General features: G+C 41.7%; 1 protein-coding gene across 2 annotated transcripts in view; it reads left to right on the top strand.

Moving 5' to 3' along the window:
- The first annotated feature begins 15,124 nt into the window (after positions 1-15,124).
- The window catches only part of sema3bl (sema domain, immunoglobulin domain (Ig), short basic domain, secreted, (semaphorin) 3bl), a 58,540-nt gene continuing 54,243 nt past the window's right edge, over positions 15,125-19,421 (top strand). For both annotated transcript variants that reach the window (XM_068597038.1, XM_068597037.1), the window contains exon 1: positions 15,125-15,479. In XM_068597038.1, coding sequence (XP_068453139.1) covers positions 15,374-15,479 — 106 coding nt within the window. In that variant the 5' untranslated portion in view covers positions 15,125-15,373. The remainder of the gene's footprint in view (positions 15,480-19,421) is intronic.

Below are 19,421 nucleotides of genomic sequence, written 5' to 3'. Positions count from 1 at the left end.
CTAAAACATCACCAGCTCACAGACCTTACGTTTGGCTTCCTGTTGCCAACAATTAAAAGACTTAATGGCGACGTCATCATTCTGCTGCACAATGGCTGCTTGCATCACCACACTGGCTGCTTTGGCACTCGAAAGAGGAAGTTGCCATGTGCAAGACTGAGCACAGGCTGAGCGTGGTTTAAATCCAAGCAAAAATAAGAGCCTGTGGATAATTACGAGCTGCATCTGTTTATAATTCATAATGACTGAGATTTAGAGACATATTTCTGTTTTTGCGCATGCCCGTCTTTATCCTTATAAATCCACATATCATTTTTTTGTGTCTCGCCCCAGCAACTGTAAAAGCTTCACACGCAGGCGAATGGTTGAATTACTGTTGTCAATGTTTTTTTTTTTAAAAACATTCGATCATTAATAACTTTCAAAGCAAAGTCCCTAATGATATATACCTAAAATGACCTCACAACCCAAACACATCTGCATCTGTGAGGTCGAACAGGCCTTCAGGGCGTCCTCCGGCTGCTGGTGGGAAGGCTGCAGTCTTTGTGTGTGCACAAGTGTGTTTGTGTGTCTATGGTTTAGCTTGAGGAGCCGTTTCAGCGGAGTCAAACCGAGGATTAGGACGAGGCGCCGCGTGGAAATAGTAAATTAGCCTCAGGGCTGAAGAGAAGTTTGCGTGTGCGTAGTCATGGAAATTGATGTATGGGCTGAAATGTGTGTGTGTGTGTCTGTGTGTGTGTGTGTGTGTGTGTGTGTGTGTGTGTGTGTGTGTGTGTGAGAGATAGAGAGAAAGAGAGAAAGAAACTATAAGCCAAACGTACAAAGAGGTTTTTCTCAACTGCACTTGAAGATACTGTATGTAAATAGATGTCCTGCTTCACATTATATTAATATACTCATGATGAATAGATGCACAGGAATGCTGATGATGCAAAAGAACCGCACCTCTCCTCATTGTCTGGGTACATAGAAACAGGCCCCTTATCGCTCAACGTGTAATTAAGCCAACCAAGATGTATTTTTTCTTCAGCCAAAGAATGTTTCAAACAGAATAAATATGTGAACGTGTTAATTTCCCGTCTTCTTCAGAACGCAGCAGCTCGGCTCCTCACTGGTTTTAACGACATCACATCACCACAATTCTGGCTTCACTGGCTCCCTGTTTGTTTTAGAATTGATTGTTTGATTTTACTGATCACATTGAAAGCACATTTAGAGGTCTTGCCCCAAAAATATATAGAGGGAATGTTGACCCCTTATGAGCCACCTCGCAGGCCCTTCTGGCTGAGCAAAGGTCACCATGCTTTTGCCATCAGGAACCTTCGGCTTTGGAGCGACCCGCCTGAGTAGATGAGACCCAGAATCATTCATTTATTTTTAATCACTTCTTGAAACCTAATTTTACACAACGGCTTTCATGTGATGTTGTTACTTCACTGCTTTATTTTATTGTGGACTTTATAAAGTTATTTCATTTATGTGTTTATTTGTATGGTATCGATTGGTTTTACTGTCATCTAATGTCTTTTTATCAGGGTTTACCTGTTACCTTAGTTGGTCTTGCTTTGTTGGGCCTCACTGTGGAGCTTTCAGTTGTTATTATTGTTTTGCTTTTGTTGCCGTGACTGTCTTGTCACGTTGTAAACTCTGTTTTTCTATATAAGATTTATCTTGGTTTAAAGCATAATCAGTATTTTTTAGGATCTCAGTGTATCAAATGACAATGTGTAAGTGTATCTTGTATGAATCCTAAAAGACTATCACCCGAATCTGCAGCTCCTTTACGAGCTGTGTCGTAAGTTCCTGCTTATTGTTTAGCTGTTCGGCCACAACTTAACGGCTTTGGTTGAGTGTCACCTCGTGTAGCGCCAGGCAGCGGTTTTCAGATCAAAAGCTCTAAAAACCCACTGTGCACCAACGACTAACAGCAGTAATTATAGTGGAGCGTCTGGCATCTAAAGAGACAAATATTGCCCTCAGGAGTAGAGACCTAAAACAGAACTAAAAGAGATTAAATATTAGACTTATCAGGTAACCAGAAACGCGTTGCTGCTCCATAGAAGCTGGATATGTAAATAAGCAATGGCTCAACAAGTTCAATATGACAGGTGATGGGCTGCCAATGCTTTGTGTTTGCTTCCGATGCCCTCAACTGGCCCGAAGAAATATGTTTTTGAGTTCACAGAAGTACCTTTTCTGCTTTGCAGTGCACAATATAGTAAGTACAGTGGAACAAAACTATTTCATTTACATATCTCACTGCTTTCAATTTGTAATTGAGGTGAATGATAAATCCTTTACAGCATGCGAAATGTGAAAATGTTATATGTAAATAAAACATAATTTCAATTCTCTGGGATAAAACACTGGACTGTTAGCTAATGCAGAATATTACAGATATTCTGCAGCAGACAGGCTTGGCTGTGTGTGTTTTTGTTGCGCATATGGAGAGTGGTCTGCTTGTATGTTTGATGGAGGTGTTTGTGTGAGCGCTCTGCAACATTCGCTGCCACACGTGACCCTCTAGCGGGGATTAAATAGGCCTCATTCATAGGAAGAGCGCTTCAAAAGTCTGGGCTGTGAGTTATGTTGACTATAAAAGCCAGCCTTAAAGGTGAGGTGGGGGCTGTGAGGGATTAAAGGGGCGGTCTGTGCTTCGTCAGGAGTGGAAGGATCAGAAGAAGTGTCAGAACCGCAGAAAAAACAAACCCATATTTATATAGTTAAAGGCTGCTGTTAAAATCACATTTATGTTTATGTGGGTGACGCTGCTCATTAAACCCCACTCTTGTTTTTAATGATGATGGTTTTACCCATCTCAACCAAACAGTGACGCTTATTTTATTAAGCCGTCATCAAAACACATCTGCATTTACGAGGGTTTAAACCCGCCAATTAAGGGTTGAAAGCTGCTCTTTATCAGAACCGCCAACTAGAAAACAGTTAAATCGCATTTTCGTTCACATATAATAATAATAACAATAATAATAATAATAATAATAATAATAATAATAATAATAATAATAAGTGAAAAGTAACAGATGCATGAACAGTTCTGTTTTCTACATCCAGGATACCGTTCGAGCTATCTTTCAGAAATGACCTCATTTTCTGATAAATCCCTCCAATCAGCAGGTGAAGCGGTGCAGTAAAGTTTCACCAGGTGCAGTAAAGCTTCCCCTTTATTTGGATTTAATTCTGTAAAAGATGTGCAACCAAACAACATGTGTACATAATGTCATCAAGGGATAAATAATACTATTACTTTTGAGATAATCATTCACTGTATTCCTTGTTTTGATCAAGAAACCTTTAAGAGAACGAACACGCAGAATAACGAAGGATTGAAATATTTGGTGTAATTCATCTTTGCTTGATGTACGTTGCGATATATTTTGTGAAAGTCAAACTCTGGCCGCTGGACTCCTCCGGGGTGCAGAAAGTTGTAAAACGGTGGAGCAGCTGGAGGAAGGCGTAGGTGGAGTACCAGCGCTTTGCAGGGCCCTTGAGCGAGACGCTTGACTCCTGGAGTCTGAAACGTGGGAGTAATGGAAGTGCGAAAAGTGATACGATGACTGATAATAAACTCTTTAGGACATGTTTTACTGTTCGTCCATTTGTGTTATCAGTTGTGCAAAAGAAGACAAACTCACTTCATCTGTTAAAGCACAGCTTTTGCTTTCATCCCCCATTTTAACTCCAGTCATCTTTTTTTCTCTGCTCCTCTGCGCTGCCGTTCCTCTCGCCGCCCTTCTTGACCCGGGTCTCTCAGGTGTAGTGAGAGGTGCAATAAAGTTTGAGGAGTGTGTGTGTGTGTGTGTGTGTGTGTGTGTGTGTGTGTGTGTGTGTGTGTGTGTGTGTGTGTGTGTGTGTGTGTGAGTGAATTGAGGATATTGAAGAGGTAATTGGACTGGACACCTATTGTAAATCACTTGGGTTTCAAGTTCTCATAATGGGGTTTATTTCTATTTTACCATCTCACTTTCAGTGTCTGACTGTCACACACACACACACACACACACACACACACACACACACACACACACACACACACACACACACACATCGTGTAATGTATCAGTTAAATGGATTGATACCATGTGGTGCATGTTATGCACGCGACAAAAGAGACAGCGGGACACATGGAAAAAGATCAGAGCTAAAGAACAGAAGAGCTCGACGTGACAAACATGTGAACAGAAGCAGAGGAAGTTTTGGATGTGCGTCACACAAACTGGAAACTTCCAATATATCCAAACCAGAAAAAGCAAGCTAAGTAATATGCAGTAAGTGCATATTACTTACTGAGATACTGGTGGACCAGAGAAAAAAATCTGAAAATGAAATGAACTATATATATATTTATATATTGCATACCATTCAGTCATAGAAGCACTTTCTTTAATTAATTCCTGCGGCCGCCTGTCAAACATTATTCAGTCAGCTTTTTATAGAAATATGAGGTGGACAAGTGCACGTTAATGTGCACGGTAGATGGACTCTATGTCTATAATGTTAGAAAGCAATTATCAGAAGTGGTTCGACAAACGTGTGCGTGTGTGTGTGTGTGTGTGTGTGTGTGTGTGTGTGTGTGTGTGTGTGTGCATATCCAGACAGAGCTGGTGGCTGTTAGATCGGAGAAGAAGAAGGAAAATATTGAGACGAGCTAATAAGAACAACAAAAAAGGAAAGTGGGAAGATAAAAGAACAAGCGGAGGACGAGAGGGAACAGGCAGAGGAAGGAAGGAAACGCTGAAGACATCAGAGGGCTCGCATGTGATGAAAGGAAAGAGGGAAGCAAGAGAGGAATGAGGTCACAGAGAGGCTGGAAGTGACAGAGAAAGAAAGAAAGATTGCTTGAACAAAATTAAAAGGAGACAACAGGAGATAAACTTTTGGCCCCAGAAGAACAAATTAGAGCGAGTGACTGAAGTGAGCGAGCCATGTGAGTGGTGGAAGAGATAAAAGTGCAACATGAAACATTTGTTAAAGCCAACATACAATTTGTCAGTTTCTCAAAATCATTACCACATTTTCCTAAACCGTGTTGCCTTGTTTACATCTAACAGCGTTGCTTTTGAGGTGATTGTTGTTCTGGTAATTGTCGTTAAACTGTAATCGTAGACATTCATTGAACTGATGGAAGTTGTGCGCGAACCTAAGTTCAGCCAAAGTACACTTCAGACTGATGAAAGAGTGTGCAGCTTTTATCAGTATCAGTTTGAATTCTAGGCCCACTAACTTTGGTCTTGCAGCTCACAATGACACGTAATGTCGGTGTGATGGCAAACCACGAAACGCTGCTGCACACGGCTCTGAGTCAGACGAGGAAACTGCCAACTGTAGCAGAAGCTCACATCCACGGCATGCAGAGTTATAATGAAACCAGACAATTCTTTGAAAGAAACTAGTTGTTTTGTACCTTTTGGCACTTTGGTAAACAAAGACGGTGCTTTTTTTTTTTACCAGGAAATAAGTGCATAGAACAGATGATCAAAAGAAACGGTGTGCTTCTGTCAACTTCTGGTTTCTTCTGAGAATATTAGCAGCCTTGGGTCAGGGTCACGCTATGTTTTCCTACTTTTCTGCCACAACTTTTCCCCTGAGATACAAAGAAGATTTCCCAGCCAACATTTAAATGTCAGAGAAAGAAGAAACGGCAGCGTTGACTGCTTGGTTGCCTCCATAATGTTGGTAACAAAGGAGGTGATTCAGCTGTCATTGTAAATCCCCATTTCTAAAAAAAAGCACCATAATGTAGAACCCCCCCCCAAAAAAAGTGTGACGTCAATTTTGGCAGGAAAAGTAGTGGCGGTGACTCTGAGCCGAGCTTTAGAAACTGTTCTCGTTTTAACTTTTCAGTGAAGCTGTGATCTGCCAGGCAGAAACCATTGGGGGCTGTAATCGGGCTCCACTGGGCACGCTCTGAAGCATCCGCTGGCTCGCTCTGTCGACAGGGAAGGGCGGCGCTGGCTTTTAAGAGGAGAGGAAAGACGTTGGCGCTCGACTGAGTGTCAGCGAAGCGTGGAGACTTTTATTTAAGGATTTAGAGTCGGAGGAGGGTGGGAAAGGGAAACGTGAAGAGATGGAATTGTATTACTTCATCGGATCACCGTCAGTTACTGCGATCGCCCAGTCGTCTATAAACCTGAAGAGTCTTTGGACTGTTCCTCCACTCTGTACTCCATATTGTGCCAACGACTGAACCTGCACTAGATGGATGAAAAGTAAAGCAAGGCGATGACTCACAGGAAGGACTGACTGGGAAAAGGCAATTCATAGTTACAATCAGAGAGAATCTACTTATTGATGTCATTTTTATGTTTGTGCTGCTAAGTGCTGAGGCTGACTCGGATTTCATACTTGCATCATACAATTATAATATTATTATGTAGAATTTAAAATATTAATTTCTGTATCATTGTTTCTAATTCTACCGTGGTAATTGTTAACATCCTGTATAGGTAGGTATTTATCTTTGTATTCACATCATATGTCTATCTCAGAGCAGTTCTCATTAATTTGATTTGTCATGCTGCAGCAACAGCACAATTTCCTTGTCGAAACATATTCAAAACGATTACTCCCTTTATAATTATAGTGATTAGGATAGATAAGCGTATGTCATCATGTGGAATCTTGAAGAAATTAGCAATGGATAATCATCACTCATTACAACATATGCTATCTTCCCACCCATCACACACCCACACACACACACACACACACACACACACACACACACCCACGCACGCACGCACGCACGCACGCACGCACGCACGCACGCACACACACACGCACACACACACACACACACACACACACACACACACACACACACACACACACACACACACACACACACACACACACACACACAAAAGGAAATTACAGAGCTGGTGAAGCTGGTGATGATGGAAAAAGGTTGAACATTTCTACCTTTTATTCTGAGAGAAATACCTGGAGATGAGAGACTGACAGACCACCAGCCTCCACACACAGGAAGAAAGTGTATAAGTCATTTCTTCATAAACTGAAGGAAAGTTAAAGGCTCTCTCTCACACACACACACACACACACACACACACACATACACACACACACACACACACACACACACACACACACACACACACACACACACACACACCTCGTCCTTGTACCTCAACTAAACAAACTGGTCAAGTTGTTTAACAGGCTTTGTGATCATTTTGAGAAAAGCCTTAACGGTGATGGATTGACTGCAATTTAATGGAGAAAAAAATATTATGTCTCGTAAATTTTAAGGTGGCACCTTGTTTTCCTTGTTTCTGAGGTTTTATAACCATTACGCAGTGAGGGTTATGGGACATTAAACAGCCGACCTTTAAAACACGGTGCGGCCCGCAGCAGCAGGCTGGTGTTTATCACCTCCAGGCAAAGAAATATATCTGAAAGGAAACGTTAGAAATTTAGCTCACAATTTTCATTTAATCGAAAGGGAAAAGTTTGTTCTAAATTGGATGTTTTCATTTGTCAATATGCTCGGCGACTTTGATTTAGTTGGCCGGTCCACCTCTGGCGGTGCGTTGCATCTGGAGTGTGTGATCACTGCTGGAAAAATGTGCCATGCAACCATGAAAAATATTATTTCAGTCAATCCACTTTAGTTGTTAGTTTTGGATTGGTGACTTCCAGACAGCCGGAAATACAGCAACATGTGACATCACTGCTCTTTAACAGCAGAGTCAGTGATGGCAGTAGACTGTTCAACGTATCATATAAAACACAAGAAGAGAACTTACGAATAAATCAATAACAGAAACATTAGTTCTGGTCTAGTGCGCATGGCAATTAAAGTGTAAATACACCACACAGTAACAGATGTGGGTGATGTACCTCAAATTATTTCTGTTGGAGGCCGAAAACAAGCAGACATCTCTTTTTGAAAAAGGGAAATAAATGTCTCACTGCCGTCCTCTTAATTAAATATTTCTGTTCAGTGATTCATTGCCAAATGCTGGGAATTGCTGAAAGTAATTATGTGAAATGCACGAAATCACTAACTGAAGTAGACAGGATGAATTGATGAAATGTACTGTAGGTACATTCAACATGGAGTTTATGTTTTGTGTTTTTCATTTAGTTTTAGTGAATGTCTGTTTAGTCTCGTGTGTCCGTTTTCTCTGTCTGTGTGTCTGTGTGTGTGTGTGTGTGTGTGTGTTTGTTGTCTGCAGGGGAGTTGTAAAGGTGACAGTGCTAAATGACATTAACACGTGTGTGTAACCCATCCATCTTCCATACATATACAAACACAATCTCAGTGTCACATCTACATGCTGAACCCCAACCTGGACCGAATCAGGCCCAAAACTCCAATTAGTAAAGTGCAAGAGCACATGCACACACCACGACCAACCATGTCATCTTTTAATTTGTATTGAAGCTTATGACAATACAGAAAACCAACAGCACCCATAATGCTTCAGACACACACACACACACACACACACACCCTCCTTCCCCACTCTGACAGTGATGATGGATGGGGGGAATCAACAAATAAACATCTGGCACCGTGATGTATGGGGTCAAAAGGTTACAGACCGTGGCCAATGTCTGGTTGTAAGTGTTAAAGACACCATCATGATGATCAACCACATTAAAGGATCCTAACCTCTGCTGCGGGGTCACGACCTTGGCGTAGTGTAGGAACCACACAACAGTCATCACTTTGTCCCCACAGAGTGGACGCAGACGAGCGGGCCATTTGCTTTAATTGAATGGTTATTGTTCAAGTCTTCTCTGTTTTTAGAAGACGGTAAACAGCGACGGGTCAGACTGGAACCACTGGGACGAGAGCGTGAAGGTTGGTTGAATAGAGGTAAAGAAGAAAAATATATGGCAAGCGACAAGCTGTTTTTTCCCCTAATACAGGACTCTGTCATGAAATACTGTTATTACCACGCAATGTTTAATAAGGGACGACATTAATCACTGCTGCTGTACTTAAAGCACTGGTGCAACAGATTTTTTAGTACATTTGTGCTGAGGAAAATGTCCCCCAACAATCATGCAGACAATTTATGTCTGCATGTCCGTCGATAAGGAAGTCACTGCTAGTTTCTCTCCTGACAGGCTGTTTTAGACATTCGACTGGAAACAAGCAACAATCACTGCGGGGGAGAGGTGAGGAGAGAAAAGGAGAGGAGAGGAGTGGAGAAGAGAGAGGGTCGATGACTCAGATGAGGGAGAGGACGGTGAAGACGGGAGACGTTGCATTATTGGTATTTGGGTTTCGGTTTATATTTTTATACTTACAAGAAGTGACCTCACAAAGGTGGTAAGACAAAGATATTAAAAACATTTTGGTTGGTTTTACTTTGAGGATGAGTAGTAGATGGTGTTTAGATTGTGTTTGGACAGGACAGAATAGTCTCTGTCTGTGTGTTTGTGTGTGTGTGTGTGTGTGTGTGTGTGTGTGTGTGTGTGTGTGTGTGTGTGTGTGTCTGTGTGTCTGTGTGCGCGTGTCCGTCTTTGGCAGCAGAATAAAGATGCTCGTCTTTCTTGACCTGCCATTGTTCCTACACTACAGGACACAACGCAGTTGGTTTCTGGAGCAGGTTATAGATTAAATACAGATAATCGTCTTTGAGAACAAAGGAGAGAGGCATAACACTTAGAGAGAATGTAGAGCGTCAGTAAAAACAAAAGAAAAGCCTAAACACATGCAGACTTTAAAAATATATTTATATTAACTTAAACAACAAATGCTGCATGACATCTGGTGCATTAGATTATGTTTGCTCTTCATCTGTAAATTAAATATTTTCAAGAATTTATTTTTTTAAACATCTGAGAAATTGAGCAACTGCGGAAAACACACAATGCACGCAATGGGGAACTTTTATGGTGGCGACATCTGGATGGAAATGACCACAAGCACTCTGGAAAAATTATAGGGTGGAAAAAATGCAACTTAAGTGTTTCATATTTTTTTTTACGATTTGAATCTTATTGACAATTTAAATAGCATAAACTCATTAAAGGAGTATAATAAAGATGCAACCAATGCAGTGCATATTTGAACAATAACTCAAATCAAACTAACATAAAAAAAAGGGGTTTTCAGATAAACCAACCGATGCAGGTAATTGATAACACATTACATGTTGTGTTTCATGGGAGTATCAAAGGTCAAAATGTCATTTTAGTAGGAAACCTTTGCACTGCGGTGAACAAAATGACGCTCTGTTTGAGCAGAACAAGGAGCTTTAAATGACTTCCTCATGCAGTTGCACAGCTTAGTTTTTTCCCCCATGTGTTCTTTCTAGTACGTCAGCTGGCTTCTCTCCTGGTCTGGGAGTGTTTAGTGTCCAGTGGTCAGTGGCAGGGTCACGTCTCAATCGGGACAGGCAGGAGTCCTGCGTGAGAGTTCACTGCTAAGGTCAGGTCTAATCAGACTAAATTGTAACTTGGGGCACGTAAAGGTCCCAAAAGCGCAGTCTGTGTGTGTGTGTGTGCGTGCGTGCGTGCGTGCGTGCTTGTGTGTGTGCCATGTCACGAAGGTCCCAAAACAAATTAAAACCTCCCCCTCTGCTGCACAGGCCATCACAGGTCACCTTAAGCCATAGTCACACACATCTATATATTGGAAAAATGCAATTTATTACATCATATTTTAATATAAATAGTTAGTGATAAATCATAGTGGTGGTAATATGCAGCGCATGGAAGATCTGAACTTCTCGTTCGATTTGCTAGACTTAGATGACGGAGGAAAAAAGTATTACAGCTGTCTTGTGTTAGGATTTTCTAAAATTGTATGACTAATCCCTTACAGCCAATAAAGTTCTTCAAATAATCCCTGAAGGAAAGCCAAGGAGGTCGCTGGTCCTTCTGGTGTGTAACTCTTCCGACACATCTGTGCAGTGGGAACTTAAAGTCCAGTCGAATATGTTGAAATAGAATCGCTGCTGCCTTGTTAGCCTCCGTATTTCATCACATTCACAAGCTGTCCACTCTGCTTTTCTTAAACTGGCGCTCAAAAACAAAGCATGTTTTCTGGATTATGTTGTCCAGCCTTTGGGCCACATCAAATTAGGAAAGTAATGAAGTTGAACACAATCGAATGGTGTTCAAAATGACCATTATAATCACAGACGCTTGGCCCAAGACATCCAGTAAAAATACTGCGAGCAAACTTGTTCTCCGCATCCATTTGGTATTGAAATACATATTAGTAAAAAAAATCTTCCTAAAACTTATTCCCAACTGACAAAAACCATAAAGACAGTTTCTCTCAGCATATGACCAAACATCTATGGCAGTGTGGAAATTAGGTCACTCCCGTCACAGATGCAGCAACTGTTGCAAAAGTGTTTTTCACAATTTCTTTTTTTTTTTTCAATTGATGAAACGTGCTGTGCATTTTGCTCCTCAAAGAAAAGTCATCACTAGTTTTCTGGTGAAAAAAAAGTGTTCCTGGAACTTGAAGAAAAGGCCGAAAGTTTGTGACAGAATATGTGTAAAAAAGGCAAAAGCCTCATGAAAATGCCTGGTGAACTAACAAATAGTTCTCTTCATTCATTCACACACTCAATACATCCTTGTTTGGTGTTGTGTGGAAGTTGGGCGAGTGTTAAATACTCTTCTGCTACTTTTCAACATTTGACAGACACAACAAACACACTCACTGCCGCCTGCGAGAAAACAGATTGATGTTTCTTGAGTTGGGTCCCGTTGCACTCACTCTTCAGTCATCTCACCTGAAAAGGATCCAATGGACCTTTTTTTGATTCGATTTTTTTCAATCAAAAATGTACAAAAACACAAAGTGGTCTGAATGGCGATCTACCTGATTAAATCCCAGGGTCCTGGTGTTGGATGTCGAGGCTCTGTCACACTGTCCTGACTTACTGGACACTGGAATAGAGCAGAGGCATCGTTAATGAGATTAGCAACACCTGTGCTCTTCCTGTAGTGAAACATCTCTGCTGTGAAACGGCCCGCGCTTTAACCTTTTTCAAGATACTAATTCTGTTGTTCCAATGTCCCTGTTTTTTAGCATGTACTCTCTTTGTTCTCTATTTAATGTAACAGAGTCACTTTAAAAAAATGTGGAACACATAAATGATTGTGACCATTTTGCTTAAGCTCGACACAGCGGGTGCTCAGTGGCACAAGCAGCCAGTAGCCACATCCACCCGTCAGAGTGCACTGCGCTTGTCGTCTCATTCCCGGCCCCCTCGCCACTTGTTTCTGACCTTCCCCGAGTCACTTTGTCCTTGACTGTGTCTCCACTCGTGTCGACTCCAATATCCGGGTTCCTCCTCTTATCGCCTCGAAAAGATGAAACATTTATGAACCCTGAGGCGCACACACAAACGCAGCAGCTGTCTGCTTCAGAGTTGTTCTGCACCTTCCTTCCACATTGTGAATTCATGAACCTCTGCCCTGCCATTCCCAATAACCTCTCAAGGAGCACCAGTCTGATTTGTCAAAGTGACGCAATGTCAAGATGTTGGTAAGTGGTCTTACGTTTCATCTCCTCTGACAGCCTGAAGAGCGTGATTCAGCCCTGTTAGGATTTTGTGAGACGCAGAGACGGTCCGTTCGCTCCGACAGAACAATTCAATGAGACATCGAACCGCAACTCTTAAACGGAGTGGATTCTGAGAAGTACGGCTTTTCTTTCGGAGCGAATTACATTGTCCAAGAGTTTGGATGGCGATACCGAGACATAAAAAAAGATCCTTCGCTGGATTTTTTAAAACAAGCACCATGTTTGAAACCTGTATGAATGTTGATTGGTAACGACAGTGAGGGATTTAGAGGGAGAGTCAGAAAAAGAGAGTTAAGCGGGGCAAAAATATATTCACTTTGTTTAATCAGCCCAGCTCCTCATGTTTCTCTCACGACGATGCGGTTCGAGAGGCTTTTCTAGAGAGGCCTGTTAGCAGAACAATCCATGGGACATTCATTCATACGGATGGTGTTTTGACAAATTAATGAATTCAGTTCTTGAACACTCCCGCTTCCTTTGGCCTCTTCTGCTGCTTTCCCATGTGTGTCCGTCCTTCGAAAAGAGTCTGCATGAGGACGAGTGCCGTCCAATCAGGAGCCAGGAGGCCTGAGAGCACTTCAATCCAACAAAAACACCAATCAGAAGAACTTCAATGACAGGCGCTCGCTGACTTGAGACATTGGTTGTTTTGAATAAAATGCATTGTCATTATCAAAAACAACATGCATGTGCAAATCCTTTTGAATAATTCTGATTTTAATTTTGCAACATCATTTTAATTGATGCTTTTTTTGTTGCAAAAAGCCTCATTTGGTTTTGCTTGCACATACTGTAAATCAACAGAATACATGCAACACAGACATTTGATATTTTCTTTGTCTAAAATGAATAAACCATATTTTGAAGCATTATTAGAACGGTTTAAAGCTATCTGGATTCATAAAGAGTCCCCTTCATTATGTCATATTTTCCAATGTTTAATAATTCAAGCACAACAATGGTCGAATAGTATAATAAATAAACATATCTTCCAACACCATCACTCAGCTCATGTCCTATTCTGCACCACCGTGTCTGAGTTTGTTAGAAATCAGAAATATTAACTACATGTGTTTACTGTTGGTTTGTGCCATAAAGGGATAAAGTAGAGATTATGGAACAGAATGAAACGAGAGAATGGCAGATGGAAAAATTATTTTGAACATGTTTGTCGTCTAAAATATACAAAAAAACATGTGCCGGAAGACGACGACAAGTAGCAACATCTTTATTTCATCCGTAAGCATCCGTGTTTATGGAAACATGATCTTAATCAAGAAGCACAATACCACTGGAATGAGATGGAGGCGGCTCGTTGTCAGCGCTGCGGTTTCCTTTGTCTGCATTAATTATGCAGAGGCATTTTGATCCGTTCTCACTGTTCACAATACTTCATTTAACTTTTTAAATGCATTCTTCGCATTCCTTTTATAAAGTCAAATAAATAATATTGATAAGGAACTAGCGACCACTGCACAAAAAACATTTCAGACACGCTATGATTAGATCCTTGTAAATCTCCATTTGTAATCTGAGGTCTGATTGCCAAAATACACATTTAAATAAGAAACGTGATATCTTGTTGTTTGAGAATTACAGTTGGGATTCTCCAAGACACTACATCAATGTAATCACAACCAAAACCTTTATGCAAGGACATGAGACCTTAAGAGAGGGAATCAAATCAATACTGATCGGCTCTTCTAGTCACGCCACTGATCTGCCCGGACATGACAGGGTCCATGAAACAGGACCTTGAAGTGCACACGGGAGCCCCTTCCCTGGCAAAAACAAGCCCTCTGCATGCCCAAGAGACACAATGTCATCTCAAGCACCAAGCATCCACTACTTCCCCCATTTTCTGCCTCCCGGTCTCTATGAAACATGTATAAGAGCCTCTTTCTCGGTACAAACAAATGCTCCCAAAGGACTCTAGGTTCCAGTAACACTGACACCTTGAGTGGTTCTCACTCCCCCTGCTGAGACCCTGTGTTCACTTGGAGGCTTGCTTGTGAATAGACACACAGGAGGGGGGGGGGGAGGGGGTCATACAACTTAATTACTGAACACGTCCCGTTGGCGCTGAGGGGGTTAAAGTTCAAGCATGCAGAGGACTCACTGTGGGGATGAATGTGGAGATGGAAATGTTTTTCATTAATGTATTATCCATATATCATAAAGCCTCTTAATAGCTTAGTGAATATCTTAAAAGGGTCTTCCTCAGTGCTATTACAGGGGTTGGACCCGCATAACTTATTTTTGCTGACCATATATATATATATATATATATATATATATATATATATATATATATATATATATATATATATATATATATATATGAGAGAGAGAGAGAGAGAGAGAGAGAGAGAGAGAGAGAGAGAGAGAGAGAGAGAGAAGCGTGCCTTGTCCGGCGAGTCTGATGTGCGTAAAAGAGGGGCAGGTCTCTCTCTCTCTCTCTCTCTCTCTCTCTCTCTCTCTCTCTCTCTCTCTCTCTCTCTCTCTCTCTCTTCTCCTCTCTTCTCTTCTGTTGAGCAGTGATCTGGAGGAGTGTCGGTCTTTGGAGCGGAGTAAGTGAATCACCTCCGCAGCCCGAGCAGAGCAGCAGTCACTCCGCGCAGAGGACGCAGCTGCTCGGTCAAAGACACGCGCGCTCACCGGGAGGAATTCCACCTGATAACGCAAATGTAGGCACTGTGACTGAGAACAAGGATCCAACAACTGTCCCACCCCTTAAAGTCTCGTGGAATAGACTTCTTGATTGTAGGCAACATATTAGTTTAGTCTATTTCGAATCAATTAAAAGCCAGAGGGCATCTCCTCAGCAGAATGGAGGGATTTATACCTTTCTTCAACGTGATTCTCGTCGCACTACTTGTCGCCACCGTCTCGTCGACCAAGTTAAATGTACCGCGGCTGAGACTGTCATATAAAGGTAATTAAGTATTCCTCTGTCTGTCTGTGTGTCTGTCTGTCTGTCTGTCTGTCTGTCTGTCTGTCTATCTACCCTTATCTGTGTGCGCTCGTGTTCTACAGGTGGCATCAATTGGCGTTTTGACCTTCTCGTGCTAAGTATTTAGAGTCTTCCTTCCCTTTCCTGCAAATATCCATTTTTTTCTGTGTGTATTTAAACTTCACACGTGCGCTTTGGGGCTTATTTTCCACGTGTGTATTTATCTCAAACTAATTATTCTCTTCGCTGAGGTCCGAACTGGGACCATTAAATCCGGTCGATGTCTTGGCTTCTGTTTTTTTTGTTGTTGTTTTTTGAGGGTATGGGTGGGAGGGTTTGTGTTTTAGGAGGCACGCTCACGTTGCTCTGCTGGTTTGCAGCCTGGAGCTGCAGGCGGGATGTCCCGCCAGAGGAGCTTCTGGCTGGAGCTCCTCGCGGTGCGGTGGGACACAGCGAGGAGCGACCGCCTCACTACAGCAGGTTTATGAGGAGCAGCAACCGCAACGGAAATACCAAGGAAGGATGTTACATATTAATGTTTATATTGTGGTACATATGGACGCATGGTGTTTAGCATTTAGTCATGAAAGACCTAACAACACAGGCCGTTAGAAAATACCTAGGATATTGTACTTTATGTAACCTTATGATAGTAACCTTTCACCTTTTTTTTTTATCACCGTGAGTATGATTACACTGCTTTTATGGGCTTGATTACAGGCCTTGTGCTGCCAAAATGACCGAAATTCCAACATTGCCATATACAGTAACCTTTTGGCCAGTGTACATTCCTCTCTCTAATCTGAACCTTGTTGTTGGACGGGACTCACCCAGTTTACGTGTGTGTGTGTGTGTGTGTGTGTGTGTGTGTGTGTGTGTGTGTGTGTGTGTGGGGGGGGGGGGGGGGGGTGTATTTGTTTGTGAAGTGATGTTGACTGTATTGTTGCCAAACCATCCTCATTGTTTCGTTCCACTCAGGCCGCAGCCGGTCTGCAATCATCATCACATAGCGATAGATATCGCACAGGATTTCCTCCCGTTCAGCTCCATATTTTCAGGAGAAAAGTCACCAGCTGAGTTTAGTGGTCTTCCTGTTGGCTGCACTGGAAGTACTGCTCACAGACAAATGAGAGAGAACAAAAGGAGTGGATACAATATTTCTTTTCACCAACAAAGCTGCTTTATAGTTATTAGGTCAAAGTCATATTCATGGTTTCAGATTAACACTTTAGGTGACCCCTACCCTTTCCACCATGTGACACCAGGCAAAAAAAAATCCACTTATGCACAACAACTGTCAAAATCTTCGAGACACATCACCTTTTTCATTATTGATGATGCTAAACTTTTTCCTTTTTTTAGCAGTCAATGAGCATGTGCTTGCACTGCCCCTTGAGGACAAAACATAAGGCGATTAATCGTGTAAATGTAATCAACCCCTACGGCCTCTCGCGCCACTCACAGAACAAATGTAACACTTCAAGCCCCACTTCTTCTGGCCTGGATGGAAAAAAAGGTCATGTGCTGTTTGTAATGTTTACTGTAACACTTCGGTGTCGTGGGAGTTGGGTGTGGAAAAGTGGAAAAGAAAAAGAAAATCATATTTAGACTTCTAAATTTGTTCTTCTAGTTTTATATCCGGAGGGTCATTTTGGTGTGAAATGACGTCAGAAGTAATAACTTTGCTATACCACAGACTTTACTGAATACTATTCAGGAAATCCTGCAACACAATTGAGAAGTCATGCCCTGGGCAAACATTAGAGGTGGAAAAAGCAGTACAAAGATTGTGAGTCGCTGCACTTTAGAGATTGTTTTTATTTCGATCCATTTTCACTTTGGTCCTGTAACAAACTTTTCTTCATGACCTGCCATCAGAAAATAAACGCCTCTCATTCTACAAGCATTATGAGGAGTGTGGGAAGAAGCTCTACTTATACAATTTTTTACTTGTGACCGACCAATTTGTCGCTTCCTCTCAGACGACCTCAGATTTGACCCCACGGTTCACCTTGTTTTACATAATTTGCCCCTCGACTCAGGTCTTACTTGTCTTCTTCTTTGATTTTTCAATAGAAAATAATTCCATTTGTCTCATCTTTTCACTCACTCGTGTAATTGTCAATCCTCTCGTCTCCCCTCAGTGTTCTTTCTGTCCTCTGTGTGTGTGTCTCTTCCTTAAGCGCTCCTTCTTTCATCAGAACCCAGAGAAGCCCAGAGGCCGCTTGTATTCCCAAGAGGAAGTGCAGGTAATTTAGCGACAGGAAAAGCTGTCATTATCTCATTTCAATCAATTAGTGGATAGAAGTTCAAACAGGAAGAAGGCCATTTATACCTCGAACTATAAAAGTACTCTCATCTGTTTATGTTTACTTCACGCGTCACAGTCGGCATCACTTCAGCCTTTACAGGAAAATGAATCCATTTTAAAAGTACTAAAGTAAAATTAGTTGAATAGATGATCTTTAAAAAAAAATGTCTATTCCACATACACCAAGTCTTTCAACAACATTGAAAGGGCTTCATTTAAATATGAAATGGATCTTAAACACATGTTGCCTTCACTTAGATGATAAACATCTTGAAACAAATCAAACATTTCCATTAAGTGCATCCCAGCTTGAACTTGTACACCTGAACTGCTTTTGACATGCAAATAACTTGTCCTTTCTGGGACTTTTTTACTTTATTTAGTCATGTGATTGGTCTTCCTTCCTTTGTTTGATTCAGAAAGTAATAAGCTAACAACACGTTTGAAAGAAATCCTATTTCATATGAAAAATAAAGTGCAATTCAATCTCTTGACACCCAAAAAGAGAGAGAGTGTGTGTGTGTGAGAGAGAGAAATAGAGGGAGAGAAAGAGAGAGAGGGAGAGAGAGAGAGTTAGAGAGAGAGAGAGAGAGAGAGAGAGAGAGAGAGAGAGAGAGAGATAGAGAGTGTGTGTGTGTGACATTGAGGCGTTGAGGTATGTAATGTGTGTGTGTGTGTGTGTGTGTGTGGTTGGCTGCACTCCCAGCCCTCTGCCAAGCATCTATACCAACCTCCCAAGATGCATCTCTCTGCCTCTCTCCATCTGTCTCTGTATGTCTTTCATTTGTCTTCCTCTTTCTTCAATCTGCCTGCTTCTTTACTCATTTGAATTCCCTGTGCCTGTTGCTCTCTCTCACACACAAACACCCACTGACTTCAGCCTCACACACTCCGTCTAATACAATATTCACTTTGTCTCACCAAAGGCAGGGAAGGGAGGGGCACACATCAGTGTCCCATTTTCATTAGATTGCATTAGTTCTCAGAGTGAAAAGCTGTGTTTGTTTTTGCTTACAGCTTGTGAATTAATGAGTTTGTTTTCTTAGTCGGCGCGGCCCAGATGCGCGCACACAGACGGGTGTTAGTTGTTCTGAGGCGGAGCGGCGTAATCTGTCACCCGGAGTCTGTTTGAGACTCCCGAGCTGCTGAAATGTAGGGCGGCTCCCATCCTTTCATCTTGCAGCTCTTTTCCTTTCTTTCTCCGTTTTTCTTTTTCATCCATCACTCTCGCTCCCTGCTCCACATATTAGCTCGTTCATTGCAGCTTTCCTCTCTCCTGCCATTCCCGAGTTCAGTTTAAGTGCTCCCAGGCCTCTGGACTGATCTAAAACCCAGTAAAGGAAAGAAAAAGAGGAGAGAAAAGAGAAGAACTTGAAGGTTTTAGTAGTCAAGCCAATTGGCTTGTCAGGCGCATGTTCTTTTACCAGGATGTATACAAGCTTCAGCTCTAAAACATATTAGAAAGAAAAGAGGTTTTACTGTTTTAGTAATGGTTGACATGTGTTTGAATTTCAGATGTTTGTATAAGTTCCTTAGCCCACTGGCTATATTGCCAATATTTAAAGTTCAGAGTGAACCATAGAGTCCAACTAGTTTAATAAAATTAAGAAAAA

The sequence above is a fragment of the Clinocottus analis genome, unplaced genomic scaffold (genome assembly GCF_023055335.1).
Source record: "Clinocottus analis isolate CAN_PGR_092001 unplaced genomic scaffold, fCliAna1.0.p SCAF_4, whole genome shotgun sequence".
NCBI lineage: Eukaryota > Metazoa > Chordata > Actinopteri > Perciformes > Cottidae > Clinocottus > Clinocottus analis.
This window is presented reverse-complemented; position numbering and strand designations above follow the sequence as displayed.